We start from the raw sequence: 24,394 nt of genomic DNA, 5'->3' as shown, positions 1-24,394 counted from the left end.
ATAACAAATTAGCTACTGGCATATTGGGTGATATAAGGGCCTGTCTCACCTCTGCACACTGCCTGGTTAAAATAATGTAAAATAATGTAAATACAGTTTTAACTGTGCTTCAGCCAGCTGTGTATTTCAAATGTTGTGTGAACTGTCTGGGATAAAATATGAACGTCCACTGAAGGAGTTGTTTTGTAAAGTCAGATGGCGTCTTTTTTCAATGTCTACTGCGCATCTAGTGTGGTTGTCCGTCAGACCTTCGTGTACCAGCTATTTATAGTTCAAATGTGGTTGTTGTGGATGTCTTTTCAATGTCAAACTTACACTCATTTTAGAGATTGGAGGATATGTTTTCTATAGGCTACCATTTAATTTTTCCATCACTTTGTTTACACCTTTGGATGTGTCTCCAGTTGTCATCTGCGGCTGAAACAAATCAAATGAAGCAATTGGAAAATGATCTGGAACAGTACACCACCTTGTGAAATGGGACTAGATCATAACAGTTATGTGTAAAGGAAAGCAGAGTGATCAGCTGATGACGATGGCACAGGCTCTTGCTGCTAAAACAAAAGTGAACAGCTACACAGTGGATTTTGAGCAATGTCCCCACCTTCTTACCGTCATGGGCTGTGTGCAGCAGGCAGGACTAGAGGACCCAAAATGCAAACTCCAGGAGGCAAAAGGTAAACTCAAAAAACAGCTTTATTGCTGAACACCTGGAACCGACACTAACCGAACAGGAATTACAAATTAAACTAAACAGAGAGGCAGAGAGGCAGACTGGCAGGCAGGCGGAACACAGTGTGGAATGAGGGAGAATGCAACACTGGATGGAAGAAAACAAAGTTCTTAAATACTAGTTTTGGTCAAGTTACTTGAAAAAAGTAATTAGTTACTAATTACTGATTACTTATTCAAAAAACTAATCCTGTTACTTCACTGATTACTTATTTTCAAAAGTAATTAGTTACTTTGTTATTTTTTAAAAACATGATACACAACCTGAATACGTAATAACACATAGACCTTTCAGCCCAATTCTATTTTTTCTGCATAATCCATCACATAAAATTGAACCAAATGGAAAAGTCTTTTTTTAAATTTGTTTTATTAGTTTTAATCTTTTAATTTTATGCACATTGCATCAAGCAAAAATTTAATTATATGCAATAGTCTTTGACTTGAAGAAATTTGTTTAACATTTAAACTGATTTTCTGCAAAAATTTACACTCACTCTTTCAAATAGATGCAAGTAATACACTGCAAACAATAAAATCAAAGATCCAGCAGCTCCTAAATCTATTTTCACCTGTTTAGCAGGAGTGCAGCCGGTGGAGGTTTGCCCAGTGTTGCAGCGGTCATGTCAGTGGGGGGATCCGGCGGTTTCTCTGTGAATTTCACATTCCTTTTGCAGCATGCTCGGTGCTTGCTCAGATTTGAAGTTACATTTTTGCTATGGAAAGAAGTTTTCTTCGTCTGTACAGCGGACGCTAATGTTTTTGTCAGTTTTTACGGAATCAAACTCAAACTAAGATCAGTACTTCCACGCTTTAAATACTACATGGTCGTACTCTCCTTTTCTGCGTAGCAGTCAGCTTTGCAGTTAATAAAAGGACAGGTAATGTTTAATCGCTCTGTTGCACACACAGCACGCTCAGCACGCTTCCGGTGCCGCTCCGAGCTGGCAGCCAGCAGCTCCGACCTGACCGAGTCCTTTTTTCTCTCTGTAGTTATTTTTATTTAATTTAATAACTGTACAGTACTCTGTTTATAGTAACCATTGTCCTTAATGTAAATATGTAAGAAAAAAAATGTGTATGTTCCTGTTCTGTGTCCTGTGTACTGTTTGTTTGTATATGTATCTTTCTGGCTGCTGTTACAACCAAATTTCCCCTTGTGGGACAATTAAAGGATTATTCCATTCTATTCTATTCTATTCTATTTATTTATTTCAATTCAAGTTGCCACAAGACAACTTACTAACGTGTACATAATAACCTAATACTCCTGTGTGCTATTGGTTTTCTTTGCATCAGCCTGCGTCTCCCAATTAATTTGTGTTTCTCCTACAGCTCCACATCGCTCAGGCGGCAAAAAATGCGCGTGCTCTTGGCGAGCTCGTTCCCGGTTTGTCATTACACCGGCTTGGAACCAGCGCCCTCTGCCGTCAGGGGCGAGCACTGTTTAATGGTAGTCATGTGACTGATGCAAGCCAGATCCTTTTCAAATTTTTAATTAATAGTTAAATGTTATTGTCGAGGGGCAGAGGCAGGACTCCACACGCACACACACATATAAAAAAAATGCCTCAAGAAAAGGCCTTAGAAAAGGCCTTAGGCCATTTGACCTTAGAACTGAAGAAGCTTCTCGGATGAGAGGTGAAACGTCTTCAAGTAACTTAAAGAAGTCCAGACGCTTTTCTTTGCAAGCTCCTTTGACTCAAGAAAAGGGCACTTGGGGGACCCATCGGGAAAGAGGCAGGTGCTCAAGCCCCCCTCTGCATGTGCCTTTCAGTTAACGTTTAATTCCTGGTTATGTGCCTACCCCAAAATATTCAGACATTTTTTCTACAATAGACAAACTCCAGTTCATTTGAAACATCTATCCTACACAACATCGGAGGGGTTACTTGAGAGCAGAGGGCTGAGCATTACAATTTGGAGGAGGAGTTTCCAAAACCCAGCCACCCCATTGGCCCTGGGCCCCGAAGTGCTGCATACATCACAAGTGTTGAGCGAAGATAGCGTCCAAGTACAAAAACCGAAAGTCAATGAGGCCAATCACTTCCCTTGGTCGTGTTAGTGCCCCTATAGAATGACGAGTACGGTAAGAAGCAAGTGTTAAAAGCGTCTGTTTTATCGTCTTCTTTCGGGCCTGTCGACGCTTTTCTCTAAACCTTTCAAAGTTACCATGATATATAAAAGCCAGAAGGAGACCGCTGAACGAAACTTGTAGCGATGTTCGCTGTTGTCTGTCTTCAAGCAGGAATGTTTTTTGCTGTTAATTACGCAGGCAGGGATGTCCTATGGAGACTGGCAGCCGTAAGCTGGTCAAAAAAAAGTGTATGTAAGCCGGTGTTGCTTAATAGTTTGTCACCAGCCAGTGTTGGCAGGGTCACAGCAGCCTGCAGAATAGAGCAGAGAGGAAATAATGACTTTTTACGGGGTTTCCTCGATAAACTTTGTATTCTTTATAGGGTATTTATTTTCTCTTAACCCACTTTTCAAAATAAAAACAAAACCCAAAACGTATTTTTCCCTTATTGTAAAGAGAAACAGAAACTATAAATATCCACTGTATGTGATTTCGATTCCAGTCACTTGTGCTTTAGGCCAAAAGTGGTTTCGAAGGTATTTCGGGTGTCAAAAATTAAAAACAACCCCCTGCTTATAATGTGAGGCGAGCACAGTACAGCATAATAGCAGATTAACTGGATAACTATAGCGATGCACAATTACAAAATAATTGTTCAAAAGAACCCGCTTGTGAATAGCAGTCATTCATCTTCTTTCTTTCGTTGTTCTTTCATTTTTGCTTTTATTGCTTCCGCTTTTGTAGCAAAGAAATTTTATTTTATATCTTCACCATTTTGTTCTGGCAAAAAAAAATACAGTTGGATCCTTAATTACAATGACCCTTTTTTGTAGTTTTCCCTATGTACACCATCACACTGGGTTATAAATCAGACGGACTCACAGTGACTAAACTACAGACCTCCAGGTTGTTTAAATCCAAGAGGTTTAACAGGGTAAAAAGCGATGAAGTAATGGAACAAACTAAAATCATTTGAAATATAAGGTAGTGCAGCCACTGAAGCCACACAGTAAAAAAAACAAGTGTCAATTTTACACTTACAGAGTTGATTTTAACTCTGCTTCAGATAACATTTGGTCCCACTCAAAATTAGAGTTAAATTTACTCTATGGCCAGTGTTAACTTTTCAGTGTTAATTGTACTCAATTTAGTGTCAAAATTAACAACAAAATGTGTAAAAATATTTAACACTGAGGGTTATTCACACTGTTCAGAGTAATTTGATTACACTTTATAGAGCTATTTTTACTCCAAATTTAGTTTAATAATAACACTCTGATGTGTAATAATATATCAATTTTATTTCTCTGTAGTGTGATTTTTTTATATTCATCTTATGATGCTATATTACTAAATAACTGTGATCTATCCTGCATTATGGAAATAACAACAAATATACAGGTTAAAGTAACAGCATTTATTATGTTTCTCAATTCAGTGTCATTTAATTAACGTAACAAACCTTTACAATTCACAGTTCTATGATGCTCACTAGAGAAAGCAATATGACATTTCCCCAATGTCGTAGTTGCAGAAAAGTAACAAAGTTGGTCAGGGATGAACTGTATGATGTACCAAAGACATAATGGGCCCTAAAGAGTTCATCAAGGGCTCCTACAGAACCTGTCGCATTACATGGAAGTGCATGCTTCTCAATCACAATGAAGGTGTGAATGCTGCTTCTTGTGGATCCCTGAGTAAGATGGTAGGGCTGACTGCTTCGGGTGATGTTGTCTAGATGCTGCTGTACACTGGTTCCAGCCTACAACAACACATTAAACAACAGTATTAAGTGACTATCCTCTGACAGTAGATTAGCTCAACTCACTGTCCATGAAAATAGAGGTGATGGAAAGTATATTTTAAACAACATACCTTTGGGAATTTGATGAGGTTATTGACAGCTTGAGATGCAGACATCTTTCCTGGTCTCTTTCGCCCTTGTGCAGATGGTGGTAGCAGATGTAGCAGCAGCAAGATAGTAGACAAGTCACTGTCCCAGCCTACAGATGAATAAACAAAGAATTATTCCAAAAATACATTGAATTGACAGAATTACCTATATAACCAACAATGGCAAATAAAAACAGTCACAATCATACCATTCTCAACTTCAGTACCTGACTCAGCATTGCACATTAACTCCAAGAGCTCTGAGGTGGGGACAAGTCCATGACTTTCCTTTACAACCTTTGCTTTGAGATTGGTGAGCCACCTCTCCAAGAATTTGCTCCCAGTGACCTCACAAAACAGGAGTCGGAAATCTTGTTCTATCTGTAATGCAAAAATACAGAACATAGAGAGGTGTTTGATTGAATCCTGCCTACAAATTACATCAGTATCATTTAAATGATAAGTGAACTTACTTTTGGGAGATTTGCAAACTGAGACGCTTCTTTCCTCCACAGCTTTTCTTTGAATGGTCTTCAACCGCCATGCAATGTATCCTGAACTGCTCTCTGGATCGTAGTAATGTTTCTATGTAATTAAATAAACGAAGAAGGACTATGTTATCAACATTTCTGAGGGCAATTATGTATTTAATGTTGAAAAGTTCCCTTTACTTACATATCCATGTTGTAAATATGGGTCTCCCAGATATGGAGACAGAGCAACAATGCCCTGCGCATACATCACTCTTACGCTTTTAGGGGGAGATGTCTTAATGTATAAATTCAATAATTGGCATTAAACATCACAATTAAAAATAATACAATGTTTAAAATGTTTCTTTATATCTTACATTTTTGATTCTTACCCATGTTATTCTGTCATCTCAGCCTCTAGTGTGTTTCTCATCCATCTTCTGGTTGCATCTCTCAGAGATTTGGTTTTTGCGTACTCTTAAACCTTTCTATAAAATAGGAACATTACTTAATATTACTTAACATGTCATTAACATTGCTATCAGTTAATTTACACAAAATACATATTTCTTACTAAATAATGAGCAAAACTCTAAAGTAGTGTATGCCTTTGGCATTTGCTTAAAATAATATAAACCAGTAAAGTTAACTTTATGGTAATGTTACCCACTTTTTCTGAAAGTATGTTCACTTATGTAAGCTAATTAGCGATTATTAGTTTACTGATAAACGGTAATTTAGTTGTTCAAACTGTGCGATTTGACATGTGACAATGATATTATTTAGACAGCATTTAGAAGAAATACATAGTTAAAAATTTTTAGGTTCTTATTAACGCAGTGAGAAGATAACGAACATCTTAACTTTTAGCAACTGCTAGCATGTAGCTACTGGAATGCCATTAAACCTATGGGTAAATGCTGCTAACATGTCCTCACTCGACATCAGTGAAACTATAAAGAGCTACTTAGTTTAAAAATACCTTTTAAACAATGTTACCAGTATGGGAATGTTAACTTCACTTACCTGACTGTGGCAGCTCTTCGGAGAAAATTCCCTGCGCATTAGAGCTCTGAGGCCACACACGCCTGCGGACTGGTAATAATCAACACTGTGTGGAGTGAAGTCTTCACTGCGTGACTAACAAACTTTACACTGACTTTTAACTCTGATGTTAGAGCTGGTTTACTCCTCATAGAGTTGTAAATACTCTATCTAGGTTAAAATAGGTTTACTCTGAAATATTGACACTCCATTTTTTACTGTGCACCTTCGGTTGCTGCTTGTTTTGGGGTATTTTCCATTCAGCTTTGTCCTCATAAAACAAACAAACAAACTATGATCTATTGGGTGAGACCAGATTATTGACTTGGCCACTAAAGAAAATCTTATTTCGTGACCTAAGAAACTCTTGGGTTGGTTTTGCAGTAGGGATTGGATTGTTATCCGCATGCACTGTGAAGTGGTGTTCAATGAATTTTTCAGTATTTGACTGCATCTGAACAGAAAGAGCAGCCCTGTACACTTCACAATTCATGTTGGTACTTCTAATCAGTAGTCACATCATTAATAAATACTGATAAACTGTTACCACTGGCAGCCATACATGCCGATGCCATACCGAGGCCTCCAATATGTTTGACAGATGATGTGGTATGCTTGATTTAGTCGACTTTAGAAATAATGCTGTGATAATGCACTTGAGCTGTCTTCTATTGTCAATTGTCAAATTAATTTGAACCTCTGAAAAAAAATACTGTGTATATAAATGGGTGTAATTCCTGAATAGTTAATTAAATACTTTTGTTGAATTCCTTTAATTAAAGCTGAAAGTCTATAAAACGTGATGCTAATGAATCCAAACAATGGTGTCCTGTGCTGCTGCCCACACCTCTGGTCTGTTGTTTTCTATCCTGTTACAAGTGTCCAACATCTTAACTTTACGACTGTTAACATAAACCTTACTCCTTCCTCCAGTATAAAGATTCAGCCACTGCAAGCCTAAAGGATGAGGAAGAGTTCACGGATATATTGGAGGAGAGGAGGCGCACCACTGATCTTGGTTATGCCCTGAGAACCTTTAACCCGCAACCGTACAAAGGAGCCCCAACCCTTTCCACCTCTGACCTCAACAAAGCTGTACTGGAGTCCCAGTATCTGTGCTATATTATCAAAGAGGTGAGTCTTTTTTTTATTTAAGGCAATAAAGCTTTACACTATAGCGTTGCCAATATGGAGTGAGTCTTTTTGGCTCATATTCCCTCTTAGATTGCCATGGAGACGGGGTCATCTGTGGAGAAGGTGAAAGAAGATGCTTCTAGGATTTTGAAGGAAATGTCTCACAATCTGCAGCTGAGGTTTATCAGGCTAATGGGCTACACTCTAAACAAGGTGTTCAAGAGACTCTACAGGAGCATCTATGTCAACATGGAAGGACTCAACATGGTCGGGACTCATCAGAGTCAATACACTTTAATCAATTGTTTAACAGTTTGTTTCAACATATATAGTAGAATGAAAATATATATATATATATATATATATATATATATATATATATATATATATATATATATATATAGTAAACCATTTTTACTCCTCAGCCGTAAAAGGCTGATACAGTATTGTAGTCACCAGGCAAGCAGGCAGGTAACGTGGACACCTAAGTTTGTGAGTTTGATAACTTGAAAACGAAGCAATGTAGGAGTTTCACATTAATACTGTAGGGGTATCTACTAAAAATCTCAGACGAGTGTGAATCTCATTGACCTTGACCTCAAGGTTGGAGGTCAGAGGTGTAATTTTCTGTACATCTTGTGAATCTGATAAATTGAGAATGACGACGTAGAACTTTGAAATTGAAACAACTGGTGCATCCTCAAGTGAACCTGGCCACCACCAGTATTTTCATATATTTTCATATATTTGCTGTAGGATTCAGAGGTTTGCCATTTAACATACTTTAGCTACACAGTATTTTATTAGATTTATTTTACTTTTTAGCACTTAGGATTTTTTTGTTCCATCTTACTAGTACTACAAATAGAACCTACTAGTGGAGTGTGTAATTTCACTGATTTCTGGAAAATTAGAATTTTTCTGTCACTGCAGCTGCAGCAGGCCATCCAGGAGAGTCCTGTGATCTTGATACCCAATCACAGGAGTTATGTGGACTTCTTGATTATATCCTACATCCTGTTCACCTATGACATCCCAGTACCTGTCATTGCTGCAGGAATTCGCAAGTATCTATTCATATTAAGACAACAAAATGTTTTTTTTAAATCATACTACATTATATCCAGTTAATTATAGTGTAGCAACAAAAAATATATATTTTTAAATTTTTGTCTCTTCTGCTCCATTTTAAAGGTCTTGCAGATGTGACGATTATTGGAGGGCTTCTGCGTCGCTCTGGAGCTTTTTATATCCGACGAGCAATCGGCTCTGACAAGCTGTACTGGGCGGTGCTTTTAGAATACGTACAAACAATTGTCAGGGTAAGACGATGACTTTTCAGCATATTCCTGAATGCATCTTTGGTAATAAACTTCAATCAAAGGAAGGGTTCCAACAGCATAATGTGTTTTCTGTAGACAGGATATGCTCCTTTGGAGTTTTATGTAGAAGGTTTCAGGAGTCGCACACTGAAGTCTCTAGTGCCAAAGCTTGGTAAGTGTCCAAATTTACCACCTTGTTTTTTTTAAGTGTGTCCCAGGATATCAAAGTGCGTGCATCTGATTCTTTTGGACTTTTTCTGTCTTGCTTTAATTTCATTGTGTAACTAGGCTAAATTATACTTTGCTGTAACTGACTGGTTCAAAAATATGACTTGACTCTGCCTTGTGTAGTAAATGATGGACGAGACTTGCTTATCTTTTAGTGCTGCCATTTATTAATTGGGTAAGTACTAAGTATGTACTGGCCAGGCAGGTTGACTCATTGCAGGTGAGTTAAACACAGTGCACTCAGGCTCGTCCCTCATAATCTGGCAATGTTTTAATGCTGAAAACTAATATAACAAGTTCATTAATATAAATATTGTGTACCTGGATAAGAACAGAATATGCACTGGTCATATTCTCGTTATGTATTTGTAGTGTGCTGTGTTTGAGCTGCATGCAAAGGTAATAGCATATTATGGTAGTATAGTATCTTGCTAGCTAAGCTAGCCAGTGTACAGTACTATTATGTGACTGTTTTATCACCACACATTGGCAACAATTCACCTGAACTCTTCTTATTAACAGTCAGACAATTTGCAGTGGCCATATTCTTATCATCAGAAGGCATAGCTTACATTTTCACTGCTATATAGATGACACACAACTTTATCTATCCATGAAGCCAGATAACACACACCAATTAGTTAAACTGCAGAAATGCCTTATAGACATAAAACCCTGGATGGCCTCTAATTTTCTGCTTCTAAATTCAAATAAAACTGAGGTTATTGTACTCGGGCCCGAAAATCTTAGAAATATGGTATCTAACCAGATTCTTACTCTGGATGGCATTACCTTGGCCTCCAGTAACACTGTGAGAAACCTTGGAGTCATTTTGACCAGGATATATTCTTCAATGCACATATTAAACAAATATGTAAGACTGCTTTCTTTCATTTGCGCAGTATCTCTAAAATGAGAAATATCCTGTCTCAGAGTGATGCTGAAAAACTAGTTTGTGCATTTATGACTTCAAGGCTGGGCTAGTGTAATTCATTATTATCAGGATGTCTCAAAAACTCCCTAAAAAGCCTTCAGTTAATCCAAAATGCTGCAGCAAGAGTACCACAGGGACTAGAAAGAGAGAGAATATTTCTCCTGTATTGGCTTCCCTTCGTTGGCTCCCTGTTAAATCCAGAACTGAATTTAAAATCCTGCTCCTCACATACAAGGTCTTAAATAATCAGTCCCCATCTTATTTTAATGACCTTATAGTACCATATCACCTTATTAGAGCACTTCGCTCTCACACTGCAGGCCTACTTGTTGTTCCTAGAGTATTTAAAAGTAGAATGAGAGGCAGAGCCTTCAGTTTTCAGGCCCCTCTTCTATGGAAGCAGCTTCCAGTTTCGATTTGGGAGGCAGACACTGTCTTCACTTTTAAGATTAGGCTTAAAACTTTCCTTTTTGCTAAAGCATATAGCTAGGCTGGATCAGGTGACCCTGAATCCTCCCTTAGTTATGCTGCAATTGGCATAGGCTGCTGCTTCCATGATGCATTGAGTATTTCTTCTCCAGTCACCTTTCTCACTCAACATATGTTAATAGACCTCTCTTGAATCACACTTGTTATTATCCCTGGCTCTCTTCCACAGCATGTCTTTTATCTTGTCTTCCTTCTCTTACCCCAACCAGTCGTGGCAGATGGCCGCCCCTCCCTGAGTCTGGTTCTGCCGGAGGTTTCTTCCTGTTAAAAGGGAGTTTTCCCTTCCCATTGTCGCCAAAGTGCTTGCTTACAGGGGGTCATATGATTGTTGCGTTTTTCTCTGTATGTATTATTATAGGGCCTACCTTACAATATAAAGTGCTTTGAGGCGACTGATGTTGTGATTTGGCGCTGTATAAATATAACTAAATTGAATTGAATTGGCAGCACGGTGGCACGGTGGTTAGCACTGTTGCCGCACAGCAAGAAGATCCTGAGTTCAATTCCACCATCAGGCCGGGGTCTTTCTGTGTGGAGTTTGCATGTTCTCCCCGTGTTTGTGTGGGTTCTCTCCGGGTACTCTGGCTTCCTCCCACTGTCCAAAGACATGCAGTTTGTGGGGATAGGTTAATTGGATAATTCAAATTGCCACTAGGTGTGAATGTGCGAGTGAGTGTGAATGGTTGTCTGTCCCTATGTGTTAGCCCTGCGACAGACTGGCGACCTGTCCAGGTTGTACCCCGCCGTTCGCCCTATGAGAGCTGGGATAGGCTCCAGCGCCCCCCGCGACCCTGAAAAGGATAAGCGGAAGCGGATGGATGGATTGAATTGAATATCCTCCATAGTGGTTGCACAAATACCAAAATCTAATGATCATGCGCAGTGCTGTGATATACAACCCACCTCAGGCTTGTCCCTCGTAATCTGGCAATGTTGTAACGCTGCCAGTGGTATTAATCCACTGCCTATGAGAAAAGGGCACCATTGAGTCAGTAAACATCACAATACACAAATAGATCGTGGTTAACATGGCAAGTGGAATCACATACAACATAAACACTGTTACAATTGCATATGAATGTGATGGACTTTCTCTGTTCTGCTTTTCTGAAAGCTCTTCTCCACGACCCTAATTACAGAGATCTTTATCTGGTTAATAATTTATGTTTAGGTCATATTGTCATGTTTTTCTATTATTTTAGTCCTCTTAAATTGAAGGGTTGTTCTAGGTTTAGGATATTTTAAGAGTTAAAAGTCAAACAAGTTTACTGGTCATTTTATGTATAATTTTAATATTTATTGTTCACCTTTTTTCTGTAGGTATGATGGACATGGTGCTGGAGCCATACTTTAAAGGTGAGGTGTTTGATATTACCCTGGTGCCCATCAGTATCAGCTATGACAGAGTGCTGGAGGAGTCATTGCTTGCACTTGAGTTGTTGGGTGTCCCCAGACCAAAAGAAAGCATCACCGTAAGTTTCAGCCTCATTTATGACTTGATAAAAATTCCCATATAATCTTTGTTTCTAAAAGATATGAAACTACATGCTTCTTGCCCTCACTCTTTCCCTGCAGGGACTCTTTAAAGCTAGCGGAGTCCTGCAGGAAGATTATGGCTGCATGCATGTGAACTTTGGCCGCCCCCTGTCTGCCCGACAGCTGTGTGAAGGAAAGATAAATTGGAGCGAGTACAACCTCATACCAAGGTACAGATTTCCCTTTTTTTCTCTTTTTTTGCCAATATCACACATGGCTGTAGGTACAAATATGAATATTGAGTATCTACCAACCAAAGTATAAATAGAAAAAGTCTATAGAGTTTTAAGTACTAAATAACTTAAATAACTGTAATTTATCATCTATATATTCTTTAATTGTAATCTCCATTAGTTGTATACAGGTAATTCAACTGAAGAATATAAAAACCTTTACATTTTAAAATTGTAATTTTATAAAGTTTTTACTTACAGTGAGTAATAAAAAACTAAACCAAAATAACTTGGTAAAATGCACCAAATTAACAAAAACATTAACAAATTAATAATAATATAACTTAAATTAATATTTGTGTCATTGTAAACCTTCAAAACTTCAAGACACAGCCTGTATATAACTTTAGAATCTGTCTCGTTTTCTATTTAGAAATCTTCCCCAGAGGCCAACTGCAGAGACCCAGGACTGTGTGAACTGGCTGGCTCATTTGATTGTGCGAACCCAGGAGGAGGGCTCTTTGATCAGCCCTTGGTCTCTGATGGCCTGCCTGTTGCTCCAGACTCCATTCACAACTTTAACGGAAGAGGGTCTGCAGTGGCATCAGCTCACAGAAAAAACCCTCTGGCTCAGGAAGCTGGTGCTGGATTTCGGGGCCCGTCTGAACTGGCCTGGTGGGTGGGCCAGATAGATTTCAAAGATGTCAATTTATTTGAATTATGCTGTGTAGAAAAGCCACAGCATCAGGCTTAGGGTTAAGATCAATATAGGCTTTGCTTATAATGGGTCTTTAATGAAGCTTGCTTTCCCTTCAGTAACCAGTAGGTGGCCTTAGGATACTGCAATGCTAGACAACCAGACAGTTAATGCAGAAAGGTTAGTAGTTTCCCTGCTGGTGCATGTGACAGCGTCTCACCTCAGGGCACCAACGGCTCTTTTTGACCTGGTCCTGTGTGGATCATAAAGATTAGGTGAATGCAAGTTGGCACAAGTGTCCAGAATCACTTAGGAGATGTTCAGTGGATTAATACACTTTAAGTAACTTATCCTAAGAGAATGCCACTGAACTGTCTCACTTCACAGGTGTCCTGTGTGTGAACATTGACACATGCAGGCACGTGTGCACACTTACACATGCACACACACTCGCACACATGACTTTGTGAAGGTCTTATGACCCTCAAACTTATGTGAAGGTTGCATTTTGCAGCACACATCCCAGACTCAGAAGTGATGTCATCCACCGTGGCTCTTCATCACTCCATTGTCCATCATAAAGAGGACCGTATCTACCTGGTTCAGGATGAAGACCCTGCGAGGCAAGATCCACTGAGCCCAGAGGAAGGTGTGATGAGGATGGCGGTAGTGGTGCTGATGCTGGTTTCCTACAGGAATCAGGCATTGCATGTCTTTGTGCGTCCAGGAATACTTGCTACAGCCATCCACATCACAAAAAACACACGGAAGGGTAAGAGTTAGGTGGGGTTACAGATTCTCAGTCTCATGAACGGGCATATCTTGTTTAGCCGTGACCCATTTTTCTGTTCACAGATGAGCTCTTCAGCTTTTTCTGCTTCCTGCGGGACGTCTTCTCCAATGAATTTATCTTTATCCCTGGCAGGGCAGTGCAGGTAACAGCCATGTTTGTCAGGATCAGCATTATTTTGTGCGTGAATTGAGTCAAAGGCCAAGGTCACTGTAGCCTCTCATTTATCCCATTCTTGGGAAAAGCTAACCTAAGAAATTTTGTGCTTATGGTCCTTACGTTTTTTGCTACTGTCATATTCATACACACTTGTATGGTTAACCATGAGACAGATTATTATCATGGGTATATATTTATTGTTACTCATATTGCATATATCTGTCTCTCCATCATTTAGGACTTTGAGGAGGCATGTTCACTCCTGCAGAAATGTGGAGCAGTCCACATCAGTCAGCAGGAAGTGACCGTGTTGGAAACGGGGCTGGAAGTTTTATCCTTTCTGCAGAAGCTGCTGCAACCCTTCTTAGACTCATATCAGGTCCTTTTAACTTGAGTATCTCTCTCTGTGACTAAGTGTATTTAGTGAGGAGTGACTGTTGTGAACAACATATTATGCACACCGTTTTTTCTGAGCAGAACTGAATCCAGAATTATCCTCCTACAATTTTAATTTGGAACTTTATTTGATTACACATACCACTTTTGTCATATAGTTTTATTAGCTTGACATGCTGCCACGTACACTAATTGCAACTGTTTTCAACCGCACATTTCTAATTTGTTTAAAGAATGAACTTGTTGTATAGAGGAGTCTAATTCTACTTTAAGCAGCAATCACATAATCTTTTTTCATCATTAGAGATTTCAAAGAATAGAAATAACAAGTCCTAGGTAGAGTGACAGAAGCCCTGAGGTGAAGATAAAGCCCTTCAGATAACAATCTTGCTTTCCAAATCACAAGCTGTGCATGAAACAGAAAGGAATGAAATCTTAGCAAAAAAAACAAAAGTCATAATCTTTGGAAAGAAAAGAGCAGACGTGCATTTGCTTCTTCTCAAATTCAGTAACTCTTTCACTTTTAATCCTGAAAGTTGTGGATCTTTTGAATGGTTTCCTCCTGCTGAACCAGAGCATCCAGCATAAACAACTACTTTGGTCCAAATATGTCTGCTGACACCACAGCTATGGCTATGAACGTCCCTGGAGGGTTCAGGATCTCAACGAAGAGGAAAACAGCGGTGACCAAAGCCATTTAATTAGTTTGATAATAAAGCAGGTTGCTGACAACTCTGTTGTTCCATTTTGCAAAATCTGAGCCAGGAAAGAAGTAGCTCCATGGTTGGAGCGGTGTCAGCTCCACTCTAGCCATCATTCCTGCACCGTTTAAATATAGGGGCAGCATGGTGGTGTGGTGATTAGCACTGTTGCCTTACAGCAAGAAGGTCCTGAGTTTGCTTCTACCCATGTTTGTGTGGGTTCTCTCCGCTTCCTCCCACAGTCCAAAGACATACAGTTAGTGGGGTTAGGTTAATTGGTAATTGTAAATTGCACATAGGTGCGAATGTTTGTCTGCCTCTATGTGTTAGCCCTGCAACAGACTGGCAATCTGTCCAGGGTGTACCCTGCCTATAGTACCTGGGATAGGCTCCAGCCCCCTGTGACCCTGACAAGAATAAGTGAAAGCAGACAGATTTACTGATTTTATTTTTAAATATATGAACTGATTTTTTTATACTTTGAATGTACAGTATTTTCGTCCATGACTGTCTAAAGTCTAGAAACCATGGACACCAAATGTTGTACTTTTCCCCTTGAGTTGCTCTGCCAGGCGTTTACTACAGCTTCCTTCAGCTGCTGCTTGTTTATGAGGCTTTCAGTTTCTGAGTTGAGGTCAGATGACTGATTTTTACCGACCATTTCTTTGTTGATAAAACCCTTAGATTGCTTGTGCCATCTCTTAGATGTTTTCTGCCAAAGTCTAATCTGGCCTTCCTCTTTCATGTGTAATCAGTGGTCTACACCTAAACCCTCTGTATTTCCAGAGGGTTTACATTCTTGAAGGCTTTCTGGATTCAACACTGACCATGATAAAACCTATCTTCCTGAGAGTGTTCTTGACTTGGTTAGATCCGTCACAATCTAGTTTAAGTTGTCTTCTGTGATCTTTCAGATGTTTTGATTGTGGATTTTATAGCTGGTGCAACCTTTCTGTTCACTAGTGATTTGACCACTCGTGAAGTTTTTTTTGCTATCTCTCTGATGGGTTTATGTGGGTTTTTCAGCCTAATGCTGGTTCCCTCACTTGAGGAGAAAACCACAAAAAGTGTCAATGTCCAACAAATTATGGACCTTTTAGTGTAATCTAAGAAAGGTCATTAAACATGAATCACTTTAAAAAATTTTATCACATAATATTTATGACTAACAATCATGGCATTGTTTCTAACAACATGAAAGGACATGCTGTACTCTCATCTTTTAAACTTATAAAATTTAAATATTTTCCCTAAGCCATTTTATGACCATAAAACAAAACTGTATTAAAAACTTGATTTATAGAATTTGAAAACTTTTTGTCTTTAGTAAGACAAATACAGTTTTGTCCACTTCATGGTTTGCCTGCATACAGCACAAATATATTAAGATCATCTTTAGAGAGGGGGTGCAGTTCATATCACAGAATCTGAAGAGATACTAAAGATGAGTCCTACTTATGTGCTTTAAAATTCACTGGAATGTTTTTTTTTTTATTGTCCAGCTGATGTTCAGGTACTTGTGTGAAAAGGAAGATCACGTGTTTACTGAGGAACAGTTCCTACCTGATGTCCGAAACCTGGCTACAAAACTCATCCTCTCAGGTACAACTGAGTGTGTGAAATGACCTCTGACCACTAGAGACCTCTCCCACCTGGTAACTAGGGATCAAGAACCGGTTATTGTAGAGAACTGGTTCCCATTAGCCCAAATCCTTGGAATCGTTAGTCAGCCTGCTTATCAGTCCCTTTTTTCGATTCTTGCACTCTCGTTACAATCAGCTGATTTTAATTTGTGTGTGAAATTGGAAAAATAGTGGCACAGTCTCCAGCGTGGATATGGACATCACTTTTATTTTTATTGCAAAAAAGAATGAGAGCTTGATGGTAAAGTGGAGACTGATCCAGAACAGAAACATCTGCATTATACTGTTAATACAACTTAGGCTCTTTGCAAGCACCTGCACAGACAGCATGCTAATGCTAAGCTAGCCAAGAACCAAGAGTTGCGTTAAAGCTGAGTAAATGCTGACCCCAGCCCAGCACCATGATAAAGTGAGCCTTCATTTGCGGTGAAGCCGCTGCTTAACTTCAACAGGTAACAAACTGATGAGCAGTCAGGCTGCTACCTCCGTTTCTACCTGTTCATGTTTCTAGAGTAGAGTCACTGTGACGATCACTTTAAAATGTCTTTGTGCTGGTTTTTTATCTTTGATTTGTGTTGTCAGCTTTGTGTTCATAGCTAAATACTTAGAGAAAGATCACTTTTGTAACGAGTAGAATAACAAATGTCTTTCTCCTGGGTGTAATTAAGTAATGTACTTTTTTACTTTACTTTTTTTGAGTAATGATCCCAACACTGATCACAACTAAGATGGGAAATTTGTAATTACTTTGCATGAATGTAATGTCATTGATATGCTGCTTAGAGATGGTCACGACTCTCAAAGTGGAGCCAGTGAGAATCGATAATGGAATCGCAAAATTCTTATAAATTCCCATCCCTACTGGTAACTTACAAACTTACAGTTTGTGGGGTGTTTGTTTGTTTGTTTTTTTTGCAGGTGACCTTCGCACCTTTGAAGTCCTGTCTTCTGACACACAGAAAAATGTTCTTTCTGCACTGCGGAGACTGGAGGCGGTGACGAAGTTGAGGGTGTGAGTAATGAAATTAAACCTACATCCCTGTTTGGTTTAAGCTCATTTTCTTTGCTGGTTGAGGAGCTGTCCATAATGCTGATGCCAAAGTTACAGATGCACTCCTCTCATCTCAGGTCCCAGCAGAAGGAATACAAAGTGAACAAAGCAGCTGTCAGCAGAACTGGTGACATACTCTGTAAGTTTATTTGTGATATTCCAGTGACGATAAAGTTTTTTTTTGTGCGTCTTGAGAATTATTATTTATTTTACCTTGCTGTCTTTAAATATACTGATTATAAAATGTCTTTACTGTGGTTGAGTTTGCTATTCTGTTTAGTACGACTAAGGGATCCATTTTTCCTGTTCTCTCACTGTAGCTGGGAAAGTCCCTCTTGAGAGCCTCCACACTACACCTGACGCAAGGCTTCAGTGTCAAGTGGAATAAATTCATCCTCAGTATCAGCTCACAGCCCCCTCCCCAAATGAACTTACCTGTCTATTCGCTACTTCTACCTCATTGTCATCCCTGTGGTCTCTTTATCTTTACACAGTCAAATCGGTACAAATACAGTCTGTGCTCACAGGCAAAATACTTGATCCTTGATGCCGGCCAGACTTAATCTACTGAATGGTGGCTACCACTCTGTCCTTTATAGACCTGAGAGGACTGAGATGAAGCTAAACGCCCTGCAGGATAAATACTGGTAATATAAAGGTGGCCTATTACTGATTTTGTTTCACTTTAACCAAAATCAGTAGGTGAATACTAACATTTAGGTTAAGATAACTGTACTTTCCATTGCTGATCTTGTGGGTTTTTTTTTTTTAATATATTGCCATAGATGTATTGTTTACTTCCATAGATGTATGACTAACTGAGAAAATTAATAAGAGAGCACTTTAATTAAACTTGGTTTCCAATAAGATTTGGCATAAAACACTTGGTTGTATGTAAAAGAATGTTGCAATAAGGCTCTAAACACCATAAAAAGCAAAGATCTCAGGTTTTGCTTGAGACATTGTTTTTCTTAACATTTCCATAAAGGTGAAACAAATGTAACAAAATGCACCATAGTTGTTTTTCCCCACCAATTCCCCTCAACAGTGAATGAAAACCAGAAGTCTGAGTTGAATCTCCTGCCCTCCCTGCAAACCAATCAACACTGTGCTGTACTTCTAACCCCTCAGCAGTTAGAAGAAGGACCCTTATGTGCCAATCAGCCACAGGAAAAAGATTATCTGTACATGGGTGGCACGTCGACCTTGATGCATAAAGCGCTCATGGGGTCTTGACAAAACATAGAGATGTATTCCAGCACTTTGGAACTGAGCGCTGCTCCCCTCATGTTGGGCACTGTCTGCACACCATACACATGCCCTCGAGGAAGTATAGCGTGCCTTTCCTGGCCAGGGGTTCGCTCTGATGGATGTAGCCGGGGGGAGAGTGGCCCTGCTGAGCATGGTTGACCCAGTTATGCGCACTGTCAGCGAAGTGCGTGGCGTCAGAGCATGGAGCAGCTGCAGCTCAAGCACGACGTTGCCTGGAGATAAAAAGGTAACTGGGTCAAACTGGAGTCTAAATTAACACCATGGCTAATGTGGAGAACCACAGACAACGCCTGATGTCCACATAACGTTCAAAAAAATTACCAAGTCCAAAGTTCAAATGTTGAGTGCTGTATGGACGATGTCCAGAATTGGCCATGGACTGGTGGACCCAATATAGACACGATCTGCATGTCTAATGTTTAGTGAGGTGAGAGTCACGTTTCCCAGGCTGCCACTGATGACATCCTAAACCTGCAGGAGATAGAGGATGTTCAAGAAGCTGTGCTACTGTCCCTGTCCAAAAAGATGATCCTACAGCTACTTCATGTAAACAAAATTGATTTTGATAGAGGAGGATTAGTTAGCATGTGAAAACTGATAGTTTCCAAAACCTGGACTAACAGATGATGCGGCGTTTTATGTAAAGAAAAATAGGGGCCATAAAGGTCTGGGGCTAGCAGCTGTTCATTTACCTACATCTTAAAATCTGTTTGTGGGAAACACTTTTTCTTTGTTATAAAACTGCAAAACATGAATTCTGGACAACCTGACAGTTTTCCTAACCGGGTGTACTCTGCCTCTTGCCCTATGGTAGTTGGAACAGGCTCCAGTTTCACCCCCAGAAACTCTGAATTGGATAAGTGGAAGAGAAAGGATGGATGGAACTATAGATAGACAAAATAAAATAAAGAGTCAAATAAATAAGAACATTAAGTGCCATAAAAAAAATACAGTAAAACAATAAAATAAACAGGTAGTTTTACAATAAGTAAATAATAATAATTAATTAACTTTTCAACAGAAGCCCATTTAAACGACAATGTTTTTAACTGCTTTGTTAAAGAGTCCTTAGAGTCAACTAAATGTAGTGGCAGTGGTTGCCTGAACCACAGCCTTGGCATCACTGACTGAAAGGCTCTGCTCAACTGGTAAATAGAGTAGAACTCAATGATTTTTAGCAAATTTGGCATCAAAGTGATTTTAGTTAAAACATTTACATCAGTAACAAGAAATCTTACTGTAAAATTTGTGAATCGATTGACATCCACCATGAAGCATTTTCCACTGTCAATGGAAACAAAGTTTAAGAGCATGGAGTAGTTATACAGAGTACGCTATCTTGAACAGGTGGGTTTTGAGGGTGGACTTAAAAAGGGGGAAAGAACTGATGTTTCTGAGGTCAGGGGGTAAGGATTTCCAAAGTCGAGGGGCAGAGCAACTTAAAGCCCTGCACCCCATGGTAATAAGACGAAATGAAGGAACAGAAAGAAGAAGAGAAGAGGAGGATCTGAGGCACCGGGATGGGATGGAGATCTTTACCAAGTCAGAGAGATATGGTGGGGAGAGAGAATGAATAGCCTTAAATGTGTAAAGGAGTATTTTAAAAATTAATGCGGAGTTGAACCGGGAGCCAGTGAAGCTGCTTCAGGATAGGGATGATGTGGTGAGTAGAGGGAGTCCTAGTAATAATACGGGCAGCAGAGTTCTGGACACGTTGAAGCTTGTTGATGAATTTTTGTGGCAGGCCAGATAACAGTGAGTTACAGTAGTCAATCCGAGAGGGAACAAAACTATGGACGAGAATAGCAGTGGCATGTGGAGTGAGGCGATTGATGATATGGAGTTGGAAATATGCTGAGCGAGTGATATTATTGATGTGAGAGTTAAAGGATAATGTACTGTCAAGAATGACGCCCAAACTTTTCACAGAGGAAGAGCGGGAGAGTTACTATTATTGTAATTTATTAGAAATCTGTTTGTGTGTATCTTTTTATGCATTTATAGTGAAACATTTCAAGGGATCCCTTGAAATGTTGTCCCTGTTTTGCTAGTCACTCTACAGTAGTTACAACTTTAGAAAATATCAACTCATATGTATTATAGCTTATATATAGGTTTATAGGTAGTCCACCTACCTAAAATCTGAGGCTTAGGGTGTACCTTAAGTCAGAGCATGAAGAAATGTTCCTAGTTAACACAGAACAATAAGAAAATCTCAAATATATATAATTACTGCCTTTGTTGTAAACTCTAAATGGATTTGCCTGGATTTTTAGTTTGTTGTGAGAAACGGACTATTACGCCTAATCATTTCCATGCGAATGGAAAAAAAACAATACAAAAACAAAACAAATGGTTGGGAGATTTTTCACAAATCAATATCCAAAAGCGTCTACACAGCAACTGTACTCAGATTCCTGTGACATATACACACTGAGTTTAACAGCCATCGTGATTAAGCACTTTTAATGCCAGATTCATTTAAAAGTATAGGGTTTATCCATTTAGCCAAATAGAAACAACCATATTCATCATTTTAAAATTCACTGAGGAATAGATCTGATAAAGGTATGTACAGCATATTAAGATACTTTGGGGATGGCTTACATGTCCTGAATAAGATAAAGAGATGGAGTCTGATGGAGGAAATATTTCTACAGAATAATCATTTTCATTTTTGATACTTTATGTACAATTTTCTAATAATACAGTTTTGTGTGTACTGAGGTATTTTCATAGTGTTTTATTGCTTCTTTTCCTGAAGGGATGGTTTGAAATATTCCTCCATCATTTGTCATTTTCAGCTAATGATAAATATATTAGGTTTAGGTGTGTTGTGTTAGGTTTAACACAGATTTAACCACTGTATGCTATTAACTGTTTAATCTAAAATGCAAATTATTACCAGTGAACTGGTAATAATTTTGGCTCAGGTCTGATTACTGGCAGACATGTTGAATCAATAAATCACTTAAATAGAACTAGTCTGACAAAGTGAAGCAGGCTAAAATTACTCACAAATAGAATAGAATAGATTTCAACTTTATTGTCATTGCACATGCACAGGTACAGGGCAACGAAATGCAGTTTGCATCCATCCAGAAGTGCTTTAGTGATATAGATATATTACAATATTAGCAATAATATAGATATGTGAGTATATTACAGAAATGGGTCTATTATGGTATGTTATAATGTACACGGTATGAAGTATGTTGTGAATATTCTATAACTATAAGTATGTACAGGCTGTAGTGAGTACAAGCTATGTACAGGATATGAACAGGATATAAATATGAAAAACTATACAGAATATGAAATAAATAACTTTACAGAATCTGAGATATACAGCTATACAGAAATGGGAACTATGCAAGTTGTAAACAGCTGTAGGGTTAAAAATTATCGTATCTACAGAATGATTATTTACACAGAGCTATACAGTAGTGCAGTTAAGATAAGTGAGGGTGTAGATAGTTTCTACAGAGGCTATATAAAGTGCTAGTGGTTGTGAGTGGTGGTTCAGTCCATGTTATTATTGTGTGTTTGAGGGTACAGTTGTCCATTGTGGGTGGGTGTATGTTCAGTCCATGTGTTAACGTGGGTCAGATGTCAGGAGGCAGAGTTCAGGAGTCTGACAGCTGTGGGGAAGAAGCTGTTCCGGTACCTGGTGGTCTTAGTCCGGAGGCTCCTGTAGCGCCTCCCGGAGGGCAGGAGGGTGAAGAGTCCATGTGATGGGTGACTGGGGTCTTTGATGATTTTCCCAGCCCTTTTCAGACACCGCTTCCTGTAGATGTATTTTATGGCAGGAAGTGGTGCTCCGGCGATGCGCTGGGCAGTTTTCACGACCCTCTGCAACGCCTTCCGGTCCGAGGCAGAGCAGTTCCCGTACCAGACTGTTATACAGTTGGTCAGGATGCTCTCGATGGTGCAACGATAGAAGTTCACCAGGATGTCTGAGGACAGGTGGTTCTTCCTCAGAGTCCTCAAGAAGAAGAGGCGCTGGTGAGCCTTCTTGACCAGCTTGGAGCAGTTGGTCGTCCAGGTGAGATCCTCGGAGATGTGGACTCCCAGGAACTTGAAGCTGCTCACACGCTCCACAGCCGTCCCCTTAATGTGGATGGGTGGATGTGGGTCAGCATTCCTCATTTGTGTTACCACAAATGAAAAAAAAAAGGCATGAGTAGATATGATAGAAAGCATACATGGTGGGTTTTATCCAAAATCCACAACCGTGATACTGTAAGTTTCTTGTGTGACACCCTGGTAATGAGATACCTTTTTATAGGCCATCAGGTTGATGGCCTATAAAAAGCTGATATTAATTTGTACTAAGGGGTTAGGGTTAAGTATTTGTTCAATACTTTTCTCATTATTACACACAACTGATGGACATTTTGGACTTCAATTCAATTTTATTTATACAGAGCCAAATCAAAACAACAGTCGCCTCAAGGCGCTTTATATTCGACACAGTTAAACAGACACCGCACTGAAATTTTACTGAATGACATTTTCTCATGTAAAACGCTGTATGCTTAAATGTAAAATTAACGCAATTTAAATTTTCCGAGAGAAAGAACTGAAAGACTGAATGTCCTGAGTGTGTTAAGTTACATGCAGTATAATCTAGTGAGTATGTTTAAAAATAATAGTCGTCACTAAATTAAAGAGAAACATAGGTTTGTTGTCAACATCATTTAATTTAGTAGTTAAAGTTCAATATATAACAACTGACTTGCACCCTGTACATTTGTTGTCATAGAAGTTATCTTAATTGTCAACCGACTCTCCCACCAGGTGTTAACAACCCAGAGCTGATGCAAACTGGGTGAGCCCAACTATCATGGGAGGAGTGGCAGAGGTGCATACAGTTTGCATTTACTGTGGTCAACCAGGTCATTTCATTGCTTCTTGCCAAGAGGCCAGACATCCAGTAAAGCTGGAGTTACTGGTGGGTGGCTTATTACAAACTGCACTTTACAGCCTTACTCTTCCTGCCACACTCTGTTACAATTATGACTCTATCACCTCTGCAAGCCTTAGTTGCAGCTGAACAAAACCTTTTAGACTCTACACTTACTGAACAAGTCTGCATTCCATTAAACCACTCAAATAACCTATCACTGCTTCAGCACTAAACAGTCATCTTCTAGCCATCATCACCTATCAGAACTAGCAACAGTCCCCCAAGAATATCCAGGTAGTATTTAGCATATGACTGTTCAATTGACCTCCTCCCTGGCGCTCCACTACCCACCAGCAAACTCCCTCTGTGGAAAAATAAAAGGGAATCATCATCAGTGAAACTCCATCCATTGGTCACGTTACACCTGGCCTTCAGCAGCTGCATGTATCTCTACGTCTGACTATAGAGTAAGTGTGAGGCAGGAAAATATCCCCATAGCATTAGTACACAATTAACTAAAAGAAGGAATATGAAGCAAAACATTTGATCTCTGATCCTATAATAGCCTATAATAGCCTTATCACCAACCTGAACAATGTTGGAAAATAAGCAAATAAATAATTGTAAAGTGGCTGGTTTGATTCACACTAGAGTAACTTGTCTTAGAGATGTTTACTATGTTTTGAATGGACTAGGCCTATTTTTAAAATTAAGCCAAAGATACTGTATATTTACATGTAA

At 39.2% G+C, this 24,394-nt stretch overlaps 2 protein-coding genes across 5 annotated transcripts; one reads left to right on the top strand and one right to left on the bottom strand.

Annotated features, from left to right (window-relative positions):
* Positions 1-2,701: 2,701 nt before the first annotated feature.
* Positions 2,702-18,418, top strand: LOC120743944 (dihydroxyacetone phosphate acyltransferase-like). The gene is made up of 16 exons (XM_040047980.1): positions 2,702-2,821; positions 7,153-7,353; positions 7,444-7,620; positions 8,287-8,416; positions 8,548-8,675; positions 8,772-8,847; positions 11,647-11,798; positions 11,902-12,032; positions 12,469-12,710; positions 13,247-13,504; positions 13,588-13,667; positions 13,920-14,060; positions 16,281-16,380; positions 17,340-17,433; positions 17,550-17,611; positions 17,793-18,418. Exons 1-16 carry the CDS (start codon positions 2,810-2,812, stop codon positions 17,858-17,860), a joined length of 2,052 nt encoding a protein of 683 aa, XP_039903914.1. The 5' UTR covers positions 2,702-2,809; the 3' UTR covers positions 17,861-18,418.
* Positions 4,147-6,438, bottom strand: LOC120743945. 4 transcript variants are annotated; one of them, XM_040047983.1, is made up of 5 exons: positions 6,202-6,438; positions 5,378-5,663; positions 4,930-5,287; positions 4,685-4,812; positions 4,148-4,571 (listed from the first exon to the last, which is right to left on the bottom strand). In XM_040047983.1, the coding sequence occupies exons 2-5, from the start codon at positions 5,441-5,443 to the stop codon at positions 4,281-4,283; spliced, it is 843 nt and encodes a 280-aa protein (XP_039903917.1). In that variant the 5' UTR covers positions 5,444-5,663; positions 6,202-6,438; the 3' UTR covers positions 4,148-4,280. The 4 variants fall into 4 exon arrangements, with proteins under 4 accessions (XP_039903918.1, XP_039903917.1, XP_039903915.1 ...); XM_040047984.1 differs by lacking the exon at positions 6,202-6,438 and having other exon boundaries at positions 4,147-4,571; positions 5,176-5,287; positions 5,378-5,905; XM_040047981.1 differs by lacking the exon at positions 6,202-6,438 and having other exon boundaries at positions 5,378-5,886.
* Positions 18,419-24,394: the final 5,976 nt, after the last annotated feature.

This window comes from Simochromis diagramma, unplaced genomic scaffold, assembly GCF_900408965.1.
Source record: "Simochromis diagramma unplaced genomic scaffold, fSimDia1.1 OVJJ01000387.1, whole genome shotgun sequence".
NCBI classification, from domain to species: domain Eukaryota; kingdom Metazoa; phylum Chordata; class Actinopteri; order Cichliformes; family Cichlidae; genus Simochromis; species Simochromis diagramma.
The sequence above is the reverse complement of the archived record's forward strand: the minus strand, read 5'-3'. Positions and strand labels throughout refer to the sequence as shown.

Excerpts from the sequence above, each read along its gene's own strand:
- LOC120743944 (XM_040047980.1), top strand. Across the intron at positions 8,848-11,646 it reads GTCTCTAGTGCCAAAGCTTG|GTATGATGGACATGGTGCTG; the intron begins GTAAGTGTCCAA and ends TTTTTTCTGTAG. Across the intron at positions 11,799-11,901 it reads GACCAAAAGAAAGCATCACC|GGACTCTTTAAAGCTAGCGG; the intron begins GTAAGTTTCAGC and ends CTTTCCCTGCAG.
- LOC120743945 (XM_040047983.1), bottom strand. The coding sequence starts at position 5,443 with ATGTATGCGCAGGGCATTGTTGCTCTGTCTCCATATCTGGGAGACCCA. Across the intron at positions 5,288-5,377 it reads CATATTTACAACATGGATAT|AAACATTACTACGATCCAGA; the intron begins GTAAGTAAAGGG and ends TTAATTACATAG. Across the intron at positions 4,813-4,929 it reads AATGTGCAATGCTGAGTCAG|GCTGGGACAGTGACTTGTCT; the intron begins GTACTGAAGTTG and ends ATTCATCTGTAG.